The sequence below is a fragment of the Bactrocera dorsalis genome, chromosome 1 (genome assembly GCF_023373825.1).
Source record: "Bactrocera dorsalis isolate Fly_Bdor chromosome 1, ASM2337382v1, whole genome shotgun sequence".
Taxonomy (NCBI): Eukaryota; Metazoa; Arthropoda; class Insecta; order Diptera; family Tephritidae; genus Bactrocera; species Bactrocera dorsalis.
Window position 1 is genome coordinate 106,416,170 of NC_064303.1, and position 27,952 is coordinate 106,444,121.

A 27,952-nucleotide genomic window follows, 5' to 3' on the forward strand; every position below is an offset into this window, starting at 1 on the left:
TTTAGCTTTTATTTAACATATTTAACTTACTTTTTTTTCAAAAATGTAAGTTTTTTTTATAATTTCTATACATTTCTTGTGTATTTGTTGCATTTGTCTACAATGAGAATATCATTAACGGTAATAATAGAAAACATCAATATAGTTCACTTTCGTTTAATAAGTTAAAATTATAACGGTGTATATTATATACAGAAGGTTCAATTATTTTTAGTTCATTGTGCTGTTGAGTATTCGGTTCAGTGTTGCATTTAATTTGGTTTCAAATAATATTTTGTTTGTAGGAAGAGAAAAGTTAACTATGAAAGTACCTGATTATACATACAGTGTGTCAAAATAGTATTAAAACGCCAAATAATTGATACTAGTTTATTTTTTTTAAGTGGAATGGTATTTTTCGATAAATAAAATAATAAAGAATATATTTTTTTTAATAAAAAAACTGTTATAAAAATTGATTTTTCTTTTGAAGTATAACTGATTTTTTTTGAAAAAAAATTAAAACAAAAATAAAAAAACAGATTTTCAAATAAAAACTATAATTTATAATATTTATAAAAAAAATAAGAAAATTGAATAATAATTTTTATAAATAATATTAAAAAAAAAAAAAAGCAAAGCAATTACAAAAGCAGTTATTTTTGCTTTTATGTATAACTGTATATTTTCGATAATAAAAAAACATTATTTCAAACATAATCAAAAAAAAATAAAATTTATTGCTTTTTATTAATAAAGTAAGAAAAATTAATAATAATTTTTTATAAAAATATTTTTTTTTATTATTTTTTTTATAAATAATATCTTTTTTTTTTAAACACAACAATTTAACAAAAACAAACAGTTCTAAAAATTGATTTTTGTTTTGAAATATAACAAAAAAAAATAAAACATATTCAAAAAATCTAAAATTTATAGTTTTTTATTAATAAAATTAGAAAATTGAATAATATTTTTTAATAAATAATATAAATATTTTTTTTTAATAAAAATAATTTATACATATAATTTTTTTTTTTTTGAGAAACTGAAATTTGTTAAAGAAATTTTAGTGATTTTAAAATAAAATCCATTCTAAAGCAACAAATTTACAAAAAAAAGAGTGCATATAGTTTTTAAAATTTTTTCGAAAATTTCGTTTTGTTTTTAAATAAATCTTTTACTTCAGTTGTGTGCCTAAGTTCATTCGGTGCATTTAAAAATTAAATATTTTTTAATAAATATTTTTTTCCATGTGCTGATAACCCTTTATCTATCATAGAACTCAAATTTTATATATGTAAGTTTGCATACTTCTTGTTAGCACTGTTATAGTTGTTATAGTTAATATTTTAATTATTATGCTGCTTGTTGTTGTAATAATTATAGCTATATGGCATTTTATATATAATTTTTGCTTTGGTTCGTACTTTGGTTCCAGTAATTTGTAAGTGTTTTGAACTAAATCCAGAAATAGTTATAAACATACATATGTACATATGTTGTACATATGTACAACAAAAACAAGTTGAAAGCTATTTTTTGTTTACCGAAGATATACTATATGTGGGATATTTGCGCTAGTCCTTAGAGTATTTCCTATATTTGCCAGTTTTCATTATTTCAGCTTGTGATAATATTTTTTGCTTTTTGAATTTCGAATACTTTTGCTTTCTGAATTTCGAATATCTTTGCTTTCTGAATTTAAAATATTTTTGCTTTTCGAATCTCGAATATTTTTTTCATTTTGAATTTCGAATATTGCATTTTGCTCAATTTTCCACTAATTTTCATGTTCACTTGCCAATCGCTCAACTCGCTCACCCTACTGTGTTTGATAGGGTTGTTGGTAATTTGGTTGCTGTCCTTGTTGTGGGTATGACAAATGTTGCGGGTATTGTGGATCATAGCTTGGCATTTGCTGTTGTTGTTGCGTGTAATCATAAGCGCCATATGCGCTGGCATCAGCTGTCTGCTCGGGCATAACACTCTCCTCGGGTATAGTGCCACCCGACATGGCGGCGAAGGGATTATTGGCCACGTGACCGGTCGCACCATAATTGATGGCATTCGGTTGTTGCATTTGACTCTGTTCTGTGTATTGCGGTGTGACGCCCTGTGACAAGGAAATTTTTAGTAGAAGAGATGAAAACAAATATAATTGCAATGCATTAAAAAGCAATTTTGTGTGAGGAAAAGATATAAGTGAGCTTTGATGGAGCTTTTGTTGTGACAAAATGCACTTTATGCCCCCTTCTCGCTCTCTATCTCTTCCCCTAGATTTTATAACATAAAACTTATGATTCGTAAAAGCATTTTACATAATATCTTTTATTTGTAATGCCACGATTGCATGTCAATTTGTATTTAAGCAATTTTACTGTCTTGAAATCATAACTCTTTAAATCATTTGCTTTCAAACTTACAAAAGATGTCTCTTTGGTGTAACCGCCTTGGCCGGGATCTTCGGCGATTGCGCCCATTGGTGGCGCCCACACCTGTTTCTCTTCGTGCGGTGGCTCGGCCCAGGGTTGTAGTTCACCGGAAGCGAAGATGCCGTAGAAGGTGCAACCGATTAAATGAACGCATGCGGCAAGTGTGAAGACTTTGGTCCAACAAGTGTGGGGCTGAAGCAGAAGTAAATAAAGTTCTCAATATAATAATAAAAATATCACGCCTAGTAAGTTAGTATGTATATAAAGATCTGTTTATAAAAACACAGCTGAAAAGCTTTGGACTCTTTCGATTCTTCTACGAGTAAAGAAGCTTCAAGAAGTGAACACAGAACTTCGTCGTATAAGGCTGGACTGGATATGTTCAAATTCGAATTGAAGAGAGCCAAGAAACCCTCGTGGAGAGCCTGCTGCAGAAGTTTAGAGGGTTGCCATGAGTCGTCAGGACTCCGGCACATTCTCGGGAAAAATCTATAAAAAGCTGATATTGGATGGACTCTAAGCAGTGAGGAGTAACTTTTGTTGAACCACTCAGCTAAAAAAGGGAGACCTCTGGGAGAGCTGTGCAGCCTTCTGGACATTCTAGATGCATGCTACCACACCTGGACGCCGAACTCGTTGAAACCTTTAAAGTCCTCGAGTCCGGATGGCATTATAGCGGCGCAACTGCAACGGATGATCAAACTGTCATGGAGCTGTCTAAACCTATCTCGCTCGTCTTTTTTTCGCTCAACCCGAGGCCATAGCCGAATTTGGCATTAGTGGTCTCAACAACTTTGTGACAGGCTCAAAGTGCTTTTTCGATATGTAAGTGTCTTACTACATAGGAGTATTCAGGTACCACAACGGATCGGCATTCTAAGCAGTCCAAGTGGGATCTCTCTCAGAATCGGCAGCTTAACCTAATTGCACACAGAATGTAATGTATGTTTGGATCGAGAGGGACCTCTCGCTAAGTACCATTGTTCATGATGAATGAACACTTCTTGGATAGGGATGAGATTCTATTTGTCTTCTCACTAATATTTTCATTCTCGAACAATATTTTCGCTTCAAAACTTCGCTACTTACATGGTCACGGATCAAGCCATCCAAAGCGTAGGGCACAATTATGCCAGCCAAGGTACCAATACCGTTCGAGAGACCCATCAAAATACTGGCATAACGTGGAGCAATATCCAGATGATTTACATTATAGCCGGAAATGGCGAACCCACTGAACGCAACACCGCAAGTTAGAGCAAACATGGCGCCAGTCTAAAGTACAAGAATTTAATGACACATATTAAATACGTCAATCTATAATTGTATAAAACCGCTGCCAAAATCATACTCACCGCCGTATCGGAGTGCGCGACGAAGAGAAAGAACAAACCCTCCATACCAAAACCGCCACAATTGAACAGTTTGCGCACATTCGTGGTCGACATGATGCCATTCTTACGCAGATGATCGGCCAACATGCCACCGAATGGCACAATCGTGGTCATAATCAAATGGGGCAGCGAACCGATGAAACCGGCCTCCTCCACCTTAAAACCGAACTTATGCTTGAGGAAGGACGACTGGAAGAGCACGAGTAGATAAAAGTTCCACGAACGACAGAAGTTCGCCACAATAATGGCATAGACGGGCATGGAGCGCACCATCTCACGCCACGGTGTGGTGCTCAACGACGGCATTGAGGGTTGCATGGAGGTCTCGCCGAGCGATTTCTCGATGTACTTCAATTCCGGTATGCTGATGGCAGGATGTTTGCGGGGATTCTCAAAGCAGAGCCACAACCAAAAGAGGTACCTAAGGAAATTATTGAATTATTGTATAAAATATATTTAAAGTATTCGGTGTCTTGTTTGTTTGCTTACCATGTTATGCCGAACATGCCGTAGGCATAGAAGGGCGCCTGATAGCCAATCGCGTCGGCGAGCAGACCGGACAATGGCAGACCCACCACAACGCCCGCATACGAGCCGCTGAATGCTAATGTGGCCAGACGTGAACGCTCCATGGGTGGCGCCCAAAAGCGCCAGATACCATGACAAGCCGGATAGGTGACACCCTGTAGTGGACAAAGGAAATGCAAAAAAGGTTACATAGAAATAGAAATTTTCAGAATTTATAAGCAAAAAAAGTTGCATTGTCAGCAAGGACTCATAAAAAAGTATAGCATAGCATATATTTAATATTATATTATTGTTGTTTTTGTTAACTTATTTTCACTATAGTTTGCAGAAATAAATCGCAGGAAACAGGAAATGCAGGATTTTTATTGCCCTAGCTTCGTAGAAAAAAAATAAATAAAACGAAATAAAAGCCAAAAAAATAACGATTTGCTCATCAAAAGATGGCGAAAGGATTTGGCAGTAGCAACCCTCAACGCCTAAAAGCAGATTACATCATGTTTTCATTGCGCCAGCCAACACAACAGTCATATTAATATTATGAAAAGAGAGCTTAATTCAAGCATGTGTGTATCCAGCTACACGCACATACACATATACATATGTAATCTTAAATAAATATACAATTGCTTTGCTTTTATATGATTGAATTTCATTTAGAATGCCTGCAAATCATACGCCGGCTGAGCTGTGCGCAGGCAAATTCGCAATTTCAGTAAAATTCAGTAGAATTCAAGTGGCTTTGATCTGCTTAGCGCAAATCGAATTTCATACAAAACGCTACATTGCATTTCCCGTTACTTTGCTGATACTTATGTGACAAATATTGCTTTATATATACATATGTACTTTATATAACTGTCTCTCGAATTTGCTTTCACAAACGCAGTCCTATTTTAATGCTCTTTTTTTGTACTCCTCGTACTCACCTCAAATAGTCCCTGCGTTACACGTACACCTATCAATACATAACCATGACACACGGCCATCACCACTGGCACCAACAAATGCAACGTTGCCGAGCATACAATTGATAAACCGAAGATTCTATTAGCCGGAAATCTCGATGCTATGAAACCACCCGGTATTTGTGTGACCAAATAGCCCCAGAAGAATGATGAATCCACATGACTCTCCACAGCGACGCTCCAATTCATGAATTTTGTCTGAAAAGAAATGAAAGTAATATTTATATACAGTGTGCTATTTATTTTAGTGCATATATATTTTCGGTTTTAGTGGGGAATTACGTAAATATGTGTGAAAATACTTATACACAAAATGGTAGATCTAAAAAAAACTATAAATCTAAAAAATTTGCATCTTTTTGAAAAAATTTTCGTACACTTATTTCAACCTCCGAACATTTTCCTACAGTGACTTTTAAGTAGCTTTAAGAAAAAAGAACTGTATTGACCAGTACAGACGATCAAAACAAGATGTTCAATTCCCACAACAGCTGGTTTTATGTATTGAACCGAATTTTCTCCGGCCAAGGACTGTATTTTCGAAGATCTAATCCCGATTAGATCGGAACGCCTTGCAGCAGGGTTGCTACGTGTTCTCCTGACTTCTGCTGGCATTGAGTCCAAACCGGGCCTGGAGGAACTTTTCTGCTGTGTCTGCGTCAAAAGGTTGCATCCGAATTTCACCTCGGTTAGGTGTAATACATGCAATGGATGAAGCCATCTTAAGACTTGCTCAAGCTTAAGACACATAGGGAATGGATCTCGAGTTACGTGGCCCCATACTGTCAACACATTAATGCGACCATAGCCTCTACGGCTATGCAATCTGCACCTAGTTCCACCAAGGTGGCCAACAAGAGACCTCTACGGTGCACAGGAGCTCATGTAGGCAACCTGACTCCCATTCAAAAAACGGTTAATAAATTTATTTTCTGAACGCTCTGGAATATTGAAGAAATTTATGATTGCTATCTTGTCCTTAAAAACTCGGCGTTATATCGTTACATAGGAGATAAAACGTTAGGTTTTACAATTTTTTTGTTAAGCAGACAACTATAAGAGTTATTACTAGACACATTTTCTCGATAATAATCACATGGGGTCGTAGACTAAAGCCTAAATAAATGATATACATATGCTTTACTGATTCTTATGTCAGCCGAAACTCTTCTGAAGGATTGAGTCATGTGTAGAAGTTCACGCAATTGAGGAAAGGTCTCTGAGTGCCATTCACTTGGCAGTGGTCAGAAACGATTATTTTACACATAGCTCAAGCAGCTCAAGACTTCCGGTCTTAGACCAAGCATCCTCTGAGTATCTAAAGAACATGCGTTTGAAGGCGCAGTAAAGTGAGAAGGCAAACTATCCATTCCCAGGGTTGTGCGCCACGTAATAGATGTCCCCAATTGAAAGGAAAGAACAGTCACCGATAAGTAACCCACAGCCTAGTTATTCTAAAATCCATAGGTTACCAGATCTATAAAACGTGTGTCTCAAAGCGAGGCAGTCCACGCTAATATAACAAAGAGGTTAGTTAAGGCTTCCGTTGAGGTTTTCATCATTTTCGGTCTTCTGGAACTAAGGAAATTCCACAGAATTTACAAACCAGAATTTGGTTCAAGTTCCCACCGAAGCTCAAATCTAAAAATACTGGATGTATGGTATTCTGGAGTGGAGGTTCTGAGCTAAACATTTCATAAAAGATTCACTGATGGTTTCCGAAGGCTTCCAAGGTTTTACAAGTGGCTTTGTAGACTCGATAAGCTCGTAATAGCTTTCTGGGTTGGGGATCTGAGCTAAACTTTTCACAAAGGATTCACTTATAGTTTCCGAAGGAATATCCACGACTTTTTAAAGTGACTTTCTAGGCTCGATAAGCTCATAGGAATTTCCTATGTAGGTATGTTTCACCAAAATTACATATTTCATTAGTAACGCGATTGATTAGTTTGAAATGTATTTACAAACGTTGTGATTTTTAATGAAGAGTACAGTATTGGTTAGAACTAGTAGACTAGAGGTGAGGTTTCTTAATACATATTTACCGGGATCATGTCTTTTGAAAGACTGGAAATTAAGATATTCGAAGCGCATCAGATATTAAGTACCTTTCTTCAGTGGGAAGAAGAAAAGTAGCAGATTCGAGGCTGCCTGTTTAAGCAGTTGGCTTCATATAAAAACCTTACTCAATTCTCTGAAAGAACACACAACTCTACCACTTTGCACTACTCAGTTTTAAACCTCATTCAACGCTCTCCCGTAACACTCCATCAACAAAATATAAATGTATCCATTAGCAGCTGCAATAATGGGACTCGCAACAACAATTGTTGCAGCTGCAGAAAAAAGCACATAAGTTCACAAATAAACTCGCAGCATTCAAGTGCGCCGCATTGAAGTGGAAAATGCACACACACACATACACTTTTGTGCAGTAATATAACCACAATGCATATTTTGCTATTTTGCAACAAATGATGTGGAATCTCGATACCTAAGTGCATAGCAACAAAAGCCACAAAGCTGAGATACCCATCTGAGTGGAAGTAGGGTTTTGGTAGGGGACTGGCAGCAACGGAAAATAAGCGCAGAAAACATCCTGTTGTCGACGCAAAACTTGGCGCCAGCAGTCGAAAGCCCGAATACTTGCTCGCCAAAGCGCCCTGAAGGCATTATTAACGAGCGTGACGGAATTACGCCCATAACCATTGAAAAAGGAAATCTCTAAAACATTTACAAAACATAGCAAGTATGTTATAAATAAAAGAATATTTAAATGCGGAGAGAGGAGAGAGCAGAGCGAACGCAACAAAATACAAATAAAAGTATGAGTTGCGAATTATGAGCTTACGCTCGTGAAATGGGCGACGCCAGGCAGTTGCTGGCGTAAGAAAATTTAAGTTAGCATTGGCAAGTGGAGAATGATACAAATATATGCATATATACAAAATTACAGATTTCATTGGTATATACATACATGCATATATTTGTATCTGGTTGCATATGTATATGCTATGAAAGCCAACACAACGAAATTTGAAACGTGACTTTGGCCTTCGGCATTTTTCGCAAATGTCAAAAATTAATTGACAGATATTTCTCTCGTCAGTCATACATATTCGTGCTCTCGCAAATTAGTTAAATTTCAGCTGCCTTGCCTTGTGAATAGTCATATCATTAATTGTAGTGGATATAAGGCATCTTATACATGTGTGATATGTTATATAAAGTACACATATTAGGGTGCGCCATAAAAAGATCCGAATATAGAATTTATGGTTTAAAATGAACCTATGGTATATGCCGATAAAAGAAAATTTTCCTGCAAAGCAAAGTTTTTAGCTTCATTTTAAGAGGTACGTTGAGCATTCAAAGCTTCCCATATAAATAACACGTAAAAATACCTTTTCTTGAAAACGATCATAACTTTCGATCCTTTAAGGATAAAATATTTTACATCGCGGATTTTAGTAGGAAAAACAAACCTTTAAAAAACTGCCTAAAAGGTATTTTTTCAAAAAATGCTTATTTTTTCAAACCTTTCAAAAGTGTCTCAACCTAATGCTTATCTACCAATTTATGTATATTGGTGCATTTTTACTGTAAATTTCGTCCTTATTATACGAATGCTAATTTCAAAATTATTGGAAACATTTATTCAGTAAAAAAATAAAACATCCGATTAACTTTAAAATTTGTAGGACTCGAATTGAGTTTTATTATTAAATTTCTTTGGCTCTGTCTACTATTTTCCGGACAGCCTCTTCTCACATGCCATGAAGCTTCCCTTCCTTTACTCATAGCAGTGAAGACACGTTTAAAAATTGTGTCTCCATTAAGCCAAGCCGCATCATCAGAAGTTGGCATAGACGTGGCCGTGTTTCTATCCATTTTCGCTAAGAGCTCATATACCATCTTCAGTTCCTCTACTTGTGATCGGTTTTCGGGGCTACTCCGGTCAATGGATGCAATGATTATGTACCTCTAGGCTATCTCGCTGGTCTTTATTGCCATCTTGGAGGTTGACGGTTTTTCCTGGTTCATCCTAATATTAAGCTTTACAGCTTCGTCATTTCGCTTCGACCGTGGAGCAGTTCCCGCTGTTTCGCTCTCAGTGAAAAGCTGCTTATTGGCCGAAATCCCCTCTTCGATACGGCTCCTGAATTTTGGTTCCTTCGGCGAGAAATGTGGTCGCAGTGCGTAGAGCTCTCGGGCTTTCTCTATTTTTCCTTCAGCCCAAGCCAACCTTACCTCCTCCTTCTTCGTTCGGTTGGACTTGCAACTAAGTTTTTCATGGCCTTTGACCGTCGCTTTGTAAGTAGCTTTCGCTTTCAATCCCTCCTTGCTGGTCCGCATTACCGCATCAGCATCCTTGGCATTCCCGGAGAGTGTAGCAAAGCTTATTCGTTCGTGTTCACGCTTTCGAGGTCTGAGTCATCAAGAAACGTAACACCATTGCATTATAAAGTAAGTTTCGCTGGTGGTAGCAGCCACTTCTCCCACCTAGGATTGGGCTGGTATCCCAGTCCGATTTTTTTCATAGTTTACCTTCATATTCAGTTTCATTTTCAGACAATCACTACCCCTAGTGTTTCATATCCACCGACAAATACCTCATTACTCATCTCCATTCCTGAATGTCGTACCCGCCAATGGTAGCAGCCACTTCTCCCACCTACGTTGATATTCCAGTTTCCATCGTTTTCCTCCAAGTTGAGTTTTATTTTCAGGCCATCTTTAACCTGGCAGGTACCTCATTAGCAATCTTCCTCCGGCAAGGTCGTAAAGTTACCAGAAAGCGAAGGTTAAAAGGCGCCGCCCGCATCGCCCAAACAAGCTCTAGGAACGTCTAGTTTTTAAGCCGAGACGGTAATAACAAGGACGTCAATTGACAAGTCAGCTCCTACTTGGCAGATATCGCTAAGAAGATTTCCTCACATTGGTTACTAAATAATGATTTTGAGTATTCGAAAACAATACAAAATACTCGAGATATCCTCTTTACAAAATAATCGATATTTCTCTATATCTTATATTAGAAATATTTCATTCAAAATACGATATTTTTTATTTTATATAATTTTTAACACAAAAAATATTATGCCAGAAATATCTTAATTAATTTTAAAATTATTCTATCATAAAATTTGTCTCTTTAATTCCCCAAAACACTCACATGATTTTGTTCCCCTTTCAGCTTTGCCGCCGACATATTGCAACGCATGCCGAACGATATCATAAAGCCCACACAAGCCATCACGGCAATCGTGTAACGCGCCGGCAAGCAAGGACACTCGGCTTTGCAGTACTTGTCGATTTTACGTAATGGCGGGCGTTCGATCTCCTCGAAAGAGGCTGGCGAATCGGGTCTATCATCGTCATATGGTATGCCGCCGCCTGGCCCGTCGCCGATCTTATCGCCGTCCTCCATCTCTTCGTAACCGCCATAGCCGCCATGATAGTTTTTGGAGATCTCGAATTTTTCAATATTCGGTTTGATGCTGAAAGGGAGAGAAAAAGAGGGTACATTAAATGATGTGGTGAGTGAGATTTAGTTATTTGGTTATATATTCATTTATATAGATATTTTTAAAATAATTTGGTCCGCCTCTTCAAACAATTTTTATTAAAGCTAAAAATCAGTGAAATGCTATAATATTTATTGCAAAGAATCCCTCCTTATTTTTTTCATTTTATAAGACACCTTGATTATGACATTCGCATGACAACAAATGCTGACCATTCCCTGGGGTCATATAAATTACATCTTAATGGCCAAGTGATCATAGAAAGTACCGTGAAGCCACAAAAATACCTGTTGATTGGAAGCTTTCAACATAATTGAGCAATAAAATCTGAGAAATGCGAAGGCGTGCATGGAAAAAACATGACCAAGTCACACAGACACACAAATACACTCACATTCTCACTATTATACCACACGAAGGCACACCGCACGGCGGCACTAGAATTTACCGTTGAAATGTGTGATACCGGCAATCAGCGGCAAATACGAGTGCTGCCACCCCAACAAACAACAACAACAACTTGCCACAGCCTCGCCTCAACGCGAAGGGAAACCAAACCAAACTCCCACGGGAGCTGACAGCAGCCAACAACCGGCAAATAAGTGCGAGAGTGTGAATTTGTTGCAATGATACAAACTCTAGTTTGCTGGGGTCGTACAGTGCAAGGGTGGTGTTGTTGTTTTTCTGCTCTTAACATGCTCGTTTGTATGTATTTTGCGCTGTGAGCTGAGTCATACGTGTCCAATTGAAATAAAATTCAATTTTATTAAGTGCGTATCAATAGTTACGCGTTGCCAGTTGTTGTTGTTGTTGTTCCTGTTTTTGTTTTCATGGTTTTGTTGTTTGCAATTGTAAATATTTTTTGTCATTTTTAGTGAGCTCACCTTGTGTGGTAGGGTTAAGGTGGGATGCTTTTAAGTGAGACCTTTTCTGAAAATATTCGAGCTCGTTAAGAAGAAGGATATCAGTATATTCATGAAAATGAAGCGTGGAGTACGAAGATAGTTGGCAGGAAGTTCCTATTACTGAATTTGCCTTTCATTTTCACTGGAGTTCTATATTTTGAAAGTATCCAGTTTCGAAAAACTGGGGCAAAAATGTATCGGAGGGTACTTGTCAATGCTTAGCGAAGTCAAAAACCACGGTATACAAAGCTTTTCGACCAACAGAATGTGATACTTTTATATTGGCCCAATCTCAGTATTGCACAGCTATCAATTTCTCTTTCTCTTTGTCCTTAAGTTTCTTAACTAAAGATATATAAAAAATTCCAAGAAGATCCATCGTTTTCAAGCCAAATTGTTCAAAGATGATGCTCATTTCTGGCTCACTGGGAACCGTTATCTCGCCATGATAAACGACTATTTCATGCCTGAAATTGAACCTCGTGATCTTGGCGACATTTGGTTTCAACAAGACGGCACCACTTCCCACACATTACATCAATCAATGGATGTATTGAGAGAGAAGCAGATAATTTCACGTTTTGGGCCTGTCGATTAACTATCAAGATCGTGTGATATCACACCGTGGGTCTTTTTCTTGTGGGGAGATGTAAAGTCAAAGGCCAAGCGGACAATCCCGCTTCGATTCAGGCCTTGAAGCAAACCATCACTTTTATCATTCGGCAGTTACCAGTTGAAATTCTAGAACGAGTCATCGAAAATTGGACTCAACAGATTGATCATCTGAGACGTAGCCACGGTCAACATTTGAAAGAAATAATTTTCAAAAATCAAATTCCAAAAAATGTTCTTTCGAAAGATAATAGTCATTCCCGATTAAATGTGAGGTTTCTGTGTTTTTTCTTTAAAAACATCGAAGTGGATCACCCTTTTGATATTTTGCTGACTCAGCCTCTAAGCTGATTCGGCCGTTTTTCTCGAAACTCTGTTTTTCCAAACGATACACACGATTTCTCTGTTTCTACTGTATCGATTTACCTAAAATTTTGAGAGAGTTTTTTTAAAAGCTTCGTTCAAAAGCTTTATTTAATTTTTTGACTCACTTTTCGGTAGTAAAGTAAATATATCCTAGTCTCTTTTTTTCTTACGGATATATATTCGTGTTTATACCCTGCTCTTGCCGTTCAAAGCCATCGCTGACAAAATCAATTAACAACACAAAAGATCGTTGTCATAACAACAACACAAATAATCTTGTTTTCGCCGCCATTTGAAGTGCTTCAATTGGCTTTTGTACTTTTCCAACGACTTACTGCCAATTATTTGGGTATTTATGAGTAAACGGCATAAACTGCTGCCACACTGCAGCGCAGTAGGCAAGCTGGGTTGCTAGGGTCGAAATTTTTCCGAGCGAAAAATGCGTAAAAAACAACAATATGCATACCTAGCTTAGATTCCTCAGTGGCTTGACAAATAAACTGGCCGTACTAATTGCCTGGAAGAATGTGCTTAGTTGCAACAAACCAAAAAAGAAAAAGAAAAAATATCTTTTTTTGTTGGTAAAATATTTTCTTTTTTTCGAGGTAAATTTCTGCTCTCAGCGCCTTAAACTATGCAAGTTATTCGGTCCGGCACAGCTCAACGCCACATCAGTGGTATATGAAGAGTAATATTGGCACACATTTCACTGTCAAGCAGCAGTAAAAGTTAGAAATACACACACACACACACTCATACACACATAAATGACCAGCAATGTCGTGCTTTAGCCACTAATCAACCCACTTACAAGCCACTGGTCGCTTCATTGCTCTCTGCTGTTTAAATGCCACAACTCCTGCTTTCTTATTTCCTTCTTTATCCGATTGTCCCCTCGCAAATATATGCCAGTTATCTCATAATTCAAATATTTGCCATTTTTTCTGGCACATGCACTCACTCGCACACAGACAATTGGTGACGCTCTCGCCTGCTTGCTTGTTAATGTCCTTGTTTTCGCATTTCTAAGTAGTTCGTTTGCCAAGTCCTGACAGCAATACATTCCTTTTCCTGTACACACACACACACGAAGACGCACAAAATAGTTATAAATATATGTATATATCTTTTCGTGTCCGCTTTTTCTCAATCACTATGAATATCGTGTATATTTTTATGTGCTTGTGTGTGTGTGCGATGATTTAGTTGCCCTTTAATGTCAGCCAGTTAGTCTGACGCCAATTTTATTTTGTATCTCCGCTTGATTGTCGTGTTATGCGCGCATATTCTGCTTGGTTTATTATGGCGCGCATAGCCTTGTCGTTACAGTAAAAATTTTGCAGACTTTTAGGCGTCCAATAGATTAAAAGTAGTGGCGCCAGAGCATTTTGGAGTTTTTAGCGCTTGCAGCGAGGGTTTGTCTATGACGGCAGTGACGTGACTGGATTTGAGAATTTGTGGCGCTGGCTGCTGCTGCATCAAGCAGACTGGGTTTTGGGGTGTTATGGAGTTTCTGTAGTGTTTTTTTTGTTTGGATATCTATGTGCTATATACTCATATATTAGAATTTGGTAATACCAAAGCAGTTTGTGGGGAGTGTTACGGCGAATATATATTTGAATTTCGTATCAAAAACTTGACTTAAGGAAATTGTAGTAAAATATTCGGTCGTTGACTAAGTAATTTCGTTTGAAGACAATAGCTGATGTTATTGAATTAACAGCTTTACCCTTATGTTATTTATATTGTTGTTTGTAAAAAAAAATAAATTTTTTGGAATAGTTTTTGTTTGGTTTCGAAGGTGAATGGCATTATCGGCATATTTTAATGTTTTACTATCAAAAAGGTAAACAAATAGTTCAAGCAATGCGAAAATAAGTTTGAAAAATTTCGATCCCGCAATTTCGATCTTTAGGATGCACTTCTTCTTGGAAGAGATCTCGAAACCGATGTGGATAAAACTAAGTCATTGCTCGATACAAAATGTTGAAAGCTTAAATTTTTTGGATGGAAGAACCGTCACCTCAAGTTAGGAAGTCAAAAACCACTACCCGCGTAGATGAAAAGTTTTAGGAGCGTGGAATCAATATCTTGTCCGAAAGATGGCAAAAGGTATTGGATAAGAAAATAATATATAATTTCATAAAATGGCTTACACAATAAAAATTCATGTTTAAATCGCTCTAAAATAACGAAATTACTTGGGTAACGACCCAATACTGAGATATGCTCATATTTATATGAGAACTAGCTCTTCAGTTTTCGAGATATCGATCTGAAATTTTGCATACCTTTTTTGCTCGCCAAGAAACTGCTTATATGTATGTCGGGATGGTCAATATCGAATGACATTAGCATATACGAGGTTTGACAAATAAGTAATGAGACTTATTTTATTGCCGTGCTTGTGGTAAACCTGAGACCTTGTGACCCTTTCTCTTTTTCCGGCATCCCTCCCCTCTCCATTGATATATGTACCATCGCTCTAACTTGTTTAGTTCGCCTGCTGCGTCAAGTTGAGTAGACGCTTGTTTGTAGTGCTCGTCACGAAAATGGAAAAACGAAATCAAGAGCAACGGATCGCGATAAAATTTTGCGCCAGATTGGGAGAAACAGCTTCGGAAACGTACGCTCAAATTGTAAAAGTGCATGGTGATAGTGCTCTTAGACCCGGAAACCATATGCCAAAGCTCACAAAGGTTGTCTCCGCGCGCCCCCCGCCCAAAAAAAGCTCGCATGAGCAAGTCGAAGGTGAAAACGATGATTATTGCCTTTTTTGATAGCCGTGGAATCGTCCACAAAGAATTCGTTCCACCGGTGAAAACTGTGAATCAAGTCTACTATTGCCAAGTACTCGAAAGATTGCGAAAACGAGTCAACAGGGTGCGCCCAGACATCGCTCGTAACTGGATCCTTCATCACGACAACGCGCCGTGCCACACCGCCCTCAGCGTGTCCCAGTATTTGGCTTCTAAAGGGATCGCCGTGTTGCAACAGCCGCCTTATTCGCCCGACATGTCATCCTGTGACTTTTTTTTGTTCCCTAAAACAAAATCGCTGGTCAAAGGAAACCATTTTGAGTCGATTACGGACATCCAGGCGGTCGTGACGAGGGTACTCGCGGACATCCCAGTCGAAGCGTTCCAGAAATTTTACGAAGCATGAGAAAACGCTCTGGAATCGCTGTATAGCTGCCCAAGGGGACTACTTTGAAGGGGATGACAGAGTTGTAGAATAATTTTCAAATATACGGTTCTTATGGAATCAGTCTCATTACTTAATTGTCATAACTCGTAGCTGCCGTACAAACTGAGAGATCGAAAACAAGTCCTTGTGAGGGGAACTTTTTATTTGAGGAGATATCTTCACGAAATTTGGCATGGATTATTGTACAAAATAACTCTACAATATCTGTGTAAAATTTTCATATCGGATCAATATATCGCGTTACTGCCATACAAGCTCTGTATTTTCTCATTTCATTATAAAAGTTAAGCAAAACCTTTAAAAAGGGCCTTATGTGACTAATCCAAGGCTGTTATAAAATATTTATTAGTAAATGTTTTGTTATGCATATGCATGAAAATTCTACTGTAGTACTATAACACATATCAGACACTGTGGCCTCCTCCATCTAGGTCTACTGCAAACTCTGACTACAGTAGTGTTGGAGACACAATGCTCCATGCCATGGATATGAATATAAAGACGCACATTAAGAAACCATTAAGATGAAAGTGTTGTGTAGTGGCATTGTGAATGAGCAAAGCAATTTCAATTACAATGCCAACAAGTGGAGTGGGCGCAAGTGCTGTACGCTGGGTGGCGATGAATATGACATACGGCTTGGCTTGGCGTAAGATTTCTGCGGCTATCAATTGCCAATGCGTTGCCAGCAAGGCACTTGAAGGAGTACAACAACAACAATCGCATACGAAGACGATGACGAAGAGGTGAAGAAGAAGAGAACAGCGAATGAGTGCGGAAAAAAACGGAAAACACTTTGTGCGTCACCAAGCTGCGAGTGTGGTGGGTGTGTGGACTAAGCCAAGTAAATGAAAGTGAAATGGAAAGCAAGTGTCAACAACAAAAACAACAAAGCGACATATCAAAAACATTTAAATGAATCGAATAGCGGTTTATTGTGATGCGATTGCTATGTAGTTGTGCTTACGTATTTGTATATACATATATATAAGAATATATATACTCTCTTCATTCCAATTCAAATTTCGCATTCAGTGTAGGTCGATTTGTTGTGCGCTTTTAGGCGCGCGAGCCAACGCACTTCTCGCAGACGCGCCCACTCACACACGCACAGCGTAAATGCAAAAAGTATTTCTGAGCGCGGAAAAGTCATCACGCGCTGTTATATTCCTCCTGTTGTGCTATACTATGATATTCTCTGCCAAGCAGCGATGTGCTGGAACAATGGCGTTGTTTGACAGACACTTGTGCGCGTCTTCTCGAGGCATCCGACCTCCTTAAGTGGCGGCTGTCAGCGTGGCGTTGTAGAAACGCTTGCTTCTAACTAACTTTCGCCTTCTCTGTATTTGATCTGAATAAAATTTTCACGCTTTGCACGCTTTTCAATTACATTTTCTTTGTTTGCCATCAAGTGGCTGAAGAAGTGTGTGAGGCCCCCATACCTTCTCCTTTTCCTGCTTTCAGCACACTTTCATTCATTTCAATACTAATTTACTGCACTTAGTAATGTTAACGGCCGCAATTACGCCATTTAGCTCGAAGTTTAATAATTAAAGTGAGGTTATAAATAGTACTAGGAGCTATTTTAGCTGGATGAAGAAAAAAGGAGTAATATCGCAAACTATGATTAATATGATGAATAATAGTTCTTAGAATCGGAGACTGCTTTCTTCTGACCTCTAAGTCATGTCATTTTATTTATCGCTCAACTGTTTTGTCTGAGTTTCTATAAGCATGATGGTTATATAAAAAAGAGACAACATTCAAGAGTTTAAATTGGCTCATACAAGCTTCAGTTGACATAGACGCCAAGTAAGCCTTCATACAAAAGCATTATTAACTATGCAAGACTTTCACAATCCAACAACGAATTTTTGGGTTCCAATTAAACGGGTGGAAGAGACACCTTTTCCACCTTGGTCGGGTTCGAAGCCAATCTAAAACCTCGGCCGTGCTGTAGGCTCCGCACCCGGTCGCAGTGCGAATCCACAATGAATTGAATTTTTCAGTCGTACCAGCCTTTAGGTTTAAACCACAGCCACCACGAATCTTCCCAAACGGCCAAACCCAATGAGCAGATTGGTGCGAACTTCAACTTTAACTACATAACTAATGTCCGTGCTACGAGATTATAGTCTCCGGTCAGAACTTGTAGCTTTTGCTATTACCAGTTGAGCACCCAACAAACTCAATGACTGATGATATTTGTCGCTTGAACTTCTAACTTCTTGACTAAAGTCTTTTCATTAGAAGGAACCTCATTCAAAGTTTATAATATCAGTTCAAACTGAGTATTATAGTACTATTTCTGGCAAAGACTATGCTGACATAGTGCATATGGATTTTAATTGTTGTTGTTCTAAGGGGTACATACTCCTCTTTAGGATGGTAAGGGTTAGCCAAGTTGTCGTCGACGTCATTTAACGGAAGGCCCAGTTAACTAAACGTGCTGTTTCCACGGGGTCGGACCAAAGTTAGAGCGGTTTTAAATGAGTGGGGTCGGTAGGGTATGCAAAGAGGTGGTCAGTACATATATTGAATATGTCGGGGTCTATTCTGCGTAAGTAGGTGTTTAATCTGCTACAATATCCAGAAGGAAGCTGCGTTGGATTTTAGTCGCCTCTTACGACAGGCATAACTTATCGCGGGCAAATTTTGCCCTCTGCCCACTGGGGTAATGCAGATTGATCGATAGGCATTCATGTTAATCTAAAAATCTAGTCCATTTGTCAAAGTCGTATGGAAGGTAAGATCGAAACATCCAGCCACTCTCTTCCCCATTGTCCAGCCTTTGTAAGACATAGCAGAACCATTGGCCGCCTCAACAAATGTGTGACATTATCGATTTATATGGGTCTTTATGATAGTTTTTTATTGAAGTTCTAGATACCTCAACGGACCGGTGTTTTAAGGAAGGTACCTTTTTGAATCCACCATTTAACTTGACCTAACCTATTCTAACCTTTGAAAATGAAATTAATTTGTCTAAGCTCAAAGCATTTGGCCACCGCAATCGAGTCCTCTACTAAGGCTAAGTGTTCATGGGTTAAAATCTTAGCTAAGACTCAAATAATAATGGGATAAAGTCTAGAACTAGAACTAACAGCCTTAAGGTAAAATATGCATTTTATCCAACAAAATAATTCAAAGAATGCATTAATCAGATACAATACAAGGACGACTTTAAACCATCTACCAAGTTAAGGGAGATGTGATCAGGATGGAAATTTATGAATATTGCTGAAGCTCTTATCAGAAATCTCCAAGGGTTACCAAATACACTGTCCTGCGCCCTACTCGCTGGAAGTATCGTTATTAATCAATTACTTGGAATCAGTATTTCTTCTTCTGTCGTCATTTCAACTAAGGTTACACTAGGTTTAAATTCTGGTTTTGAATCGAGAGCTAAGTATGCTGCAACCTTCATAAGCAAGTTTATGACACCCTAAGTTTTTAATTAGAAATGATGCAATGTTATAAAAGCTTCGGACACACACCGCATACTGCAGAATCATCGCTTCAATGGTAAAACCCATTCAATAAATTTTATGTAATCCTTCGTATGTCCTAAATGACATTTCAAATTACTCAATCACTCCTGAAACAGCTAAATATATCGCTCGATACTCTAAATTACATGGCATTCCGACCGCAACCCACGTCACTTGCCGAAATCACATACCCATAACACCTACGCAGCTTCTGTTACCTAGCAAATAGAGTTGAGAGCTCATAAAGCTCGCACTTCATAAAAATTTCCGTTGAGCGCGTGCACTTTCTTCTCGGCTTCATCCTGGTTGCACGTGCATGGAACGTGTCCGGAATTCCGGCTCCACAAGTGCGAGACATCAACGCCTCCTGGCGACGCACCCATCTATGTATTACTGAATGGCGTGCACCGCGTGGCATAGTCGGCATGCCAGCGCGTTCAATGTCATACGCTTGGAATTTCTACGTTCACAATTCACGATTCTTTTCTTTTCTTCTCACTTTTTTCTTCAAGTTTTTGTTTGTGACGCAAACCACTCTCAATTTTTGCTTGTGTCATCGGCTTGTCCTTCGTTGACTTCTCTAAGTTATCAGCTGGGTTTGAGTTGTTATTGGTATGTCAATAATTTTACAACTTTCCGGCGACACAAATACACGGGCGCTTTTAGTCTTCTTACGCGATTTAATGGACCTTCTTTCCTTCACTAAAAGATCTGCATTAGAGAGCTGTTCGTAGAGTTAATATTTTGTTAAGCATGATTTTGTACTATATAAGTTGACTTTGTGGCTATAGCATCTGGGTTTTAAACTGACGTAATTTTTGTATCTAAATACTCGTAAGGCTAAATAAGTGTGTCGAAGAGGTCAGTTAGTGAACGCATTAAATATACATAATGTAGATCCATAATTTTTCATGTAGTTCAGTGATACACTTTATATCCTATTGTACGAATTAGTATTGAAAGTATATGATTCTAGATATTTATTCAACTAAGTTTCTTTAGCCAAGAAGAAATTTTTCATAAAGTTGCATGAAGACTTTTTAAAAAGAGCTTATATAAATTCAATGCAAATTAAGCATTATTAAAAAATTGTGGTAACTGCTCAAAAACAGTATTGCTTATAAGGAGCCAAGAAAATACGACTGTTAGGACATTTTTCCGCATCAATACAGACTCTGCAGTTTTGAAATATGACATTGGAACGTCTGCTGATGACCGGGGAGAATTGTCCCTAGATTTTCGAATCGAGTCAAGTTGAGAAATCCTAAGAAAATTGTTTTGGAGGACAAACATTATTTAAATTGCTGTTACCTATATTTTATAGTTCTATATATATTACCGTTAACTTTGTATGATTCATTAAAAGGTCGATTCCATTTTTTTTTCTGATTCTGCCGCTCAGTTGTAGAAAAGTTTCCGGAAAGAAAAACATCATATTAACTTATACATTATACTTTAAATCGAATCCTCACCAAGTCAAGAAAGTATCGGGAATTTATAAATATACCAAAATTTTTCAATCAATATCCAAATTTATTTTATCGCCTTCAAAGTAACATCCATTTGAAGCAATGCACATGTGCCAACGTTTTATAAGAGCCGGTGTCAAATTTTGACAATGAGCGTGGCATCGCCCACATTTAGGTGAAAATCCAAATCTTGGGACCCGCTCAACCGATTTCAACCAAATTTGGTTTGTAGTTTTACATTTCAGTCCGAAAATGGGCGAAAACGAAAAACCATACCTACTTTCCATAAACACAATTTCTATCAAAATTCTATCCGATTCTTTCCATTTGCTAATATACAAATCAAAAACCAGCAATTGTATCCGGATAAAACTTTTCTTTTTGCCCTTATAACCAAAAATTGTTCAATTTAAGTCGCAAGATAGCGAATATATCGAACCCAGTTCCAACCTGTGAGATATATTATAGAAATTTTCAGATAATTCTCTTACAACATTAGTATGCCCGTGTGTGGAAAATGGGTTGAATCGGATCAAATAATTCTCTTAGCCCCTATATACCAATAGAAAGATTTTCGAACTTCCGGCTTATTTTACTTTCTAGAACAAATTAGTTAGTAAAATGCAAATTTGTTTGTAATCAATTTACGGTTTTGTCGAACAATGATTTCTTTCGCAATATTATAAAAGCAAAGTTTTGGCAACACCTGAATGTATTTCCCCGGCCTTGATCCCAGCAAGTTATAAGACTATGAAATGTTTGATTATACATATATATTTTTTTCAAAATCCGTCCAAATCACCTAATTCGTAAAAGTATGGCTACTGACGAGATGTTTTAACCTTGGTCTTGCAGAAACTGTAGTTTCCACCACTCCTTCCCGAATATATTTTGGAATTCGCGTCTGACAAGATATTTTACCTTACCGCATGTATGCAATTTTCTAGACTAGATTAGAATAAATTCGCAGAATAAACTCGCCGACGGGCTACTTCGTGGTCACCGTTTACTAAGCTCACACGAGTTCGATAAAGGACAACAAAATCTCAGCTTGATCCCAGTGCTATTCATTTGGGACAACGATGCCATTTCCTGCGTTTTCGGTTTTACAATTTCCATCGATTCCCCTCAATTTTGTACCCAAAAAAATCGGTTGATTATATTGCTAGCGCACCTTCTTGACTAACCTTCAGCGTACAGTCAGCAAGCTCAAAACCATTACTGCTTCTTCTATCGAAGTGGACGTTCATTTCTGTGAATGAGGCTGCACTTTAAAGCGGTATACTGCTATAATGGCGGTCAGAATCTTGCTCAATGAGCTTGTAAAAGGCTTTTTTCGGATAAAATACATAATTTCGAAGTCTTCTGTCTGACACTCCACCAACCATTTACTGCGGACTAAAGTATTACAGGTTATTCTTTTGATTTTCGTATCTCTATAAAAATAATTGATGCTCTACCAAGCTTTGTTTAAGCTGTTGCGGTGGCCCTTTCAGAGATAATTTATATTTCACGATGTTTTCTCAAATATTCGATTATCTACTTTCCTTTCAAAATTTTCAAAATTTAGTTTATTGACTACTAGGTCTATGGAAGTTATGCGGGCATATAACGAAAAACTGTTTAATTTTTTTTTTATATAAGATAAATGTCACCATAGCAAATTCAAATTATAATTATCGCGCTTATTTTAAAAGTTACAGCTCTATTTCGAGTCTCGTCAACCCTCTTTCAAGCTTTGAAATCTTACCGGGGGCCCACAAAGAAAATGAAATATGGTTGGAATTCGATGCAGTAATAAACCGTAACAAATGATTTCATTTTCCGCCAGCTCATATAGCGCCACTGATTTGACTACAACGGCAACAACAACAAGAATACAATTTGATTGCCGTTCAGTCATACTGCAACCACCCAACAATATGACCGTGGTCTGCCGAATCTGTCCAGTCAGTGGTCCGTTAAATTAAATTTCGAACTTTGTGTGAGACTGTTCTTTTTATGTTGTTGCTTTTGTTGCTATTTTTTGTACTATTCTGCAAAAGCCAACTTACCCACTGAAAGCGCCCGTTGCCTTCTCCTTAAAGGCTGCTAAGCCCTTCATGTTGCTGGTGCTACTGTTGTTGTTGTTGTTGTTATAACTTTGACTGCTTACTTTTTGGTGTTGTTGTTGTTTGTAATGCTAACTTATTGTTTTCGCACACTCGTGGTTGGTCGCCGGTATATTTCACGGAAAGTTAATTACCGCTTCATGGGCGGTCCACAGCCGCTGCCCGTACTTCTCACACTCGCCACTAAGCAATACTGCGCGTTCACCGTTACCACACTTATTTTTTCATCACCTTTACACGCACTAATACGCTTATCTGCTGCGCGCGTTAATTTCACGGCAATTCATTTATGCGCCTAAAGTTATGCTACACTTTTCGTTTGCAACGCGTTTCTACGCCCAGTTTTCACTTTAATTCGCTGTTTACGAGCACAATTCGTTTTTGGCACACATCGGCACGCACCCACACATGTGTAGCTATAAATATATGTGTGTGTATATTTTATTATTGGATTTTATTACATTTGTAGAAATTCATAATTTCATTCCATAGGTTGTGTGTTGCCTTGCAGTTGTTGTTGCTCAGCTTGTGTGTTGTCGGGCTATTTGTTTTTGTACCAGCAGCAGAGACAGCAGTAATAACATCAGTTGCCGTTTTGGGGTCATTTTCCATTTCTACAAAGAAATCAGAGAGAAAAATAATCGGAATGAATTTCGCATTTCACTGAAGCGTGTTCATTTGCTGATAAGCAAATGGTAAAGTTTGTTATGTGCAATTTATTTGCTACACTCCCTTCCCTCTAACTACTTACGCTCCTCTCTTGTGTTTCATAAGCGGATTATTTTAATAAATTTTTCTTTGCGCTCCGAAAAAGTGATGAGTTGCGTAAAATTGTGCATTGCTGCATAGTTTTGGGAGCAAAAGACAAATATATTACTAAGGAAATTTTTAATGTAGAAAATGGCTTGGTAGGGAAAGTTCAAATAATTAGTTTTAATAAAGTCTTAAAAATGTTTATGTTTGCTCGTAATGTTTAAAGGCTTCATAAAGATTCAGCATTCTTTTTGGAGCTGAACAAAAATATTCTCTATACTTGATTACAGAATGGAAATGTTATGTAGATTTCAAAGTTCTCTTATAAAGTAGACCCACAAGTTTTTTTGCCGCCTAACGTCTATAGATTCACAGCGGAATCCCTTGCCCTCTTCACATCGGATTGGGACCGAGTCGACGACCAACTGCTGTGCGAGATCCTTTTGGCCTAGAATAGAACGCAGGTGATGTAAACTTATCCTGAGTAAAGTTCATCTTCCCACAATGGTAGAAGTTTTTACTAGTTACTGTCTAACATATGTACATTCATGCGTTAAGGCTTAAAATTTTGCCGGACGTTAGTTGTCAAAGTTGTTTGGATGGTATACAAAAATAAAAGACAACCACTGGATAGAACCTAAGCCATTATCTGTAGCTTTATGTGGCTATTTTTTGATACTATATATGCTACCCATCTCTCAATTTTAAATAGTAATTTTGGGGGAAGATTTAGGTTGAAAAAAATTGATATGTTAGTGAGTTATCAATATCGTTCAAAGCGACATTTTCAAACACTATCTTGACCATTTTACCTGCTTCTCTAGGAGCTTTCCTCCAGGCTTCGGATTTAAATAGTTACACTAGTTTACAATAATTTTGCCACTGTGATGTTAGAGGCCGTTTCTTTACATTTTTGTTAGCTAAACACGAAAATGGTTTCATAACACGTAGTATTTTTTGTGTTGTAAACAAGGTGTGTAGTGGTCAAACCACCACCATTTACTAAAATGACGAAAATAGCTGTAAGTGATGAAGAATTGTTGAACTCAAATTCCTAATCAGGACAGCACAAATACCCCTGATGCTTCTTAGCACATCAGTAGCAAATTTTTCCTTCAGATTTGTTGAGCAGTGTTATCTAGCCTCCTGGGTCTGTCAAATATCACGACGCCTTTAATTTAATATACTATATAAAAACAAGTGGAGGGCTTAGGAATTTTTTAAGCTAAATGAAATTTTTCTAGACTTCTGAGTCCAAACTTCTACTACAAAAGCCTTCAATTTAATTTAGAGTAAAAATTTACAACGGCTTGGAAGATCTTGGAAAGCGGTGATTTTAAGCTCATTAGAACAAGTCACAGTTTCATTTTAAAATGGAATGCCTTCTATGGAATTGTATCCTACCTAATTAATGTCACTATGGCGCAACTTAGTACCTGTTGGAAGACTCTTTGAATATAGATTTGAAAATAACTAAAATATTGGCGCTTAGATTATTTTCAGATACTTGACCGCGCTAGTTTTCATATATCTGGAAGATCTTGAAAGTTATCCGACATATGGAGGATCTTAAAAAAGTTCTCTCTTGTTATTGGACTTCGCAAAGATTTTTGTAAAGGCAGAAAGACATAAGAAGCCTAATACAGTTCATTATTGAACTATTTTTATACACTAAGCAGGGTTAAGAACACTATATATATAGTGATTTGTATGGATATAGCTTTGTACGGAAACTGGGCTGATCAATTTGACACACAGGCATACTACTACTATTAGAAAATAATGTGTACTCTCCGAATTTTTATAATACATATTGACCGATATTTTCGATAAAATGTTTGCAATTGCTACTTTGATCCACATATTCGGTATCTGGGGGCTTATAGTTTAGGTACGATTTGTACTATTTTTGGTCATAAGATGACCTACTTTAAGCGCACTATTCGGGCTCATTGGCGCTTGATTTGCATCTTGGAGAGTGAATGAATTAGATGAAAGGTAAATTTGGGTTATATGGGAGGTAAGCCCAGTTGTAGTCCAAATTCGTTTGTTTTCACATAGGTTTGTTGGCACTGGGATGTCAAAGTAACATTATATTCCATTGATTAATATCGGTCTATATCCCAGAACAGTCGGGTCTACGTAAGAAGATGGATCCAGTTTTTTTATCCGGTCAAGGATTGTTAACTCGGCAGAATTCTAGCGCTACAAAAACAACAACATCCGTCGAGAGGGTCTTGAGATATGGCTTTTCACCGAAATGTGGGCGGTTCCACACTCTCGTCCATTTTTCACCGCGGCTCCAGTAAAGGTATAGTATTTATTTACCGATTTATCGCGTTTTTAGTATTTTTAACGGAACCGCTATATAGGATGTGGGCGTGTTTATCACTCAATTTTATCTACTTTTACAGTGTCGGTTGGGTGCTTAGGGGATTTATACTGACCGAAGTTGCATATTGAACCTTACTTGGTTTAGAAGATATGTACATTAAACCTCTTAAAAGGCAGGGCTGGGCCCATTTTTTTAATTTTCAGCCCACAGATATGGTAGCAAGCGATTTTCTGTGCAAAATTACCATTCTAACTAAATCTTATTTTAGTGGTTAGTTATCGAATTTATAAAAAACTTTTGGTATATCATTTTATCTGATAAAACTTTAGATTGCTTCCAGTCCAAGTGAGGATTTAATTCCGTCGGCAACAGAATCTAACGCTTAATCAGTTCCTAACTACCATGTTCTATAAATTAGTTCTGGAATGAATGAAGAAACTTTGCTCAACAGCTCCCGAGTTGATCAACCGTGACCTAAAACTTTTAAGATCTCAACTAATAGCTGAAGATCAAGACACTTTCAAAAATACTGGCTATTTAGTCTCCAAAGTCGTTGAGCTTTATAAGTATCTTATTTTAGTTATTAAATTTTTTTATTTTTTTTTTTTTTGTTTTATTTTATTTTTGTTATTTTTTTTTTTTCAAAATACTCACACTTCAGTTCTATATAATCCATTCTGTCATATAATTTCGGTAGTCTCATGTGCATCAGCAGAGTTATATGCCAAGAGGTTTGAATATTTTATGTTAGACAAACAAAAAATACACTTAAAATTTATCACAAACAAGGTACATCGATACAATTACTGATAAGTTACTTTGGCGTCGGAGTTTTTAACGGATTTTGCTGCGAAAATTATTTGCTGATTATTAAAATTAAATTTTTTTTTCAAACCGAAAATTTTCCTCTTAGCACAATAACACACGAAGAAGTTATGAAAACTTAAACGTAAAAAATAAATGAACTAAAAATTTCTATAAAAGTGTTAAGGAACTTAAAAGTTGCTCCAGCAGCCCTGGCGACATCTCGCGAACCGAGCGTTTGGCTGCGCGAGCAAAACGTTTGGAGCTCTAACGGAAGACTGCGAGCGTTGTGATTGTTAACTGCAGCAACTGCCAAGGCAGTGGACGTGGAAGATCGCGGTAGCTTATCAAATACATATTTGATTAGGTATTCGCCTAGCATGTAAAGACAGTGTTGCAAAGCTGAGATTTGAGCTAGGTGCGCGCTGATTGTTGAAGCCTTGAGGAGAGTAAGTGCGATGCGAATGCGAGTGAGTGAAGGGGATAGTTGAGCGAGTGGGTGCAAGGTTGGACAAGCGTGGGTTAGAAATTATTAGGGGTTCTGATGACTCACATACATACAATTAATGTATGTGTAGCGCTCCCACTCGCACACGGACTGCGTTGCTGCAGCGGAATAACTGCATATGAGTGAAAAAAGTGCGCTGCAAAGTCAGCAGCGCACATTGGAAGCCAGCAGCATTCCAATAGACTTTCTTTTGCGTGTGTATGTATATATGTATGTGTGTATGTAATATATAATGGTATATAATGAAAGCGAGCTGTGAAAGTGAAAATTTTCGAGGACCTCGCTGCTAAGCTTTTTTGACATATTTTTCGCTTATAATTTAATTAAACACTTATTGTCGAATATTATGCAACACTTTCTTCAACTATTTTTAATTAAATTAATAATTTTTTTATTTGTAATTTTATATATATTTTTTTTTCTGAACACTGACTAACACGTTGAGAGCTCCGCTTGGACCGATTACACCACACAGGAGGACTACGCACGAAGAACTAGCCTCAGTATCCTTTTTAGCCACACATGCCTGCCGTCATAGCCAAGCATGAGCGCCAAATTCACC

At 37.6% G+C, this 27,952-nt stretch overlaps 1 protein-coding gene across 3 annotated transcripts; it reads right to left on the reverse strand.

Moving 5' to 3' along the window:
- Positions 1-1,038: 1,038 nt before the first annotated feature.
- Positions 1,039-27,878, reverse strand: LOC105225120 (vesicular glutamate transporter 1). 3 transcript variants are annotated; one of them, XM_049455840.1, is made up of 10 exons: positions 27,828-27,878; positions 26,733-26,925; positions 22,934-23,604; positions 10,478-10,802; positions 5,263-5,499; positions 4,298-4,491; positions 3,770-4,229; positions 3,504-3,689; positions 2,406-2,606; positions 1,039-2,095 (listed from the first exon to the last, which is right to left on the reverse strand). In XM_049455840.1, the coding sequence occupies exons 3-10, from the start codon at positions 22,981-22,983 to the stop codon at positions 1,805-1,807; spliced, it is 1,944 nt and encodes a 647-aa protein (XP_049311797.1). In that variant the 5' UTR covers positions 22,984-23,604; positions 26,733-26,925; positions 27,828-27,878; the 3' UTR covers positions 1,039-1,804. The 3 variants fall into 3 exon arrangements, with proteins under 3 accessions (XP_049311797.1, XP_049311798.1, XP_049311801.1); XM_049455841.1 differs by having other exon boundaries at positions 27,824-27,877; XM_049455844.1 differs by lacking the exon at positions 27,828-27,878 and adding an exon at positions 27,670-27,814.
- Positions 27,879-27,952: the final 74 nt, after the last annotated feature.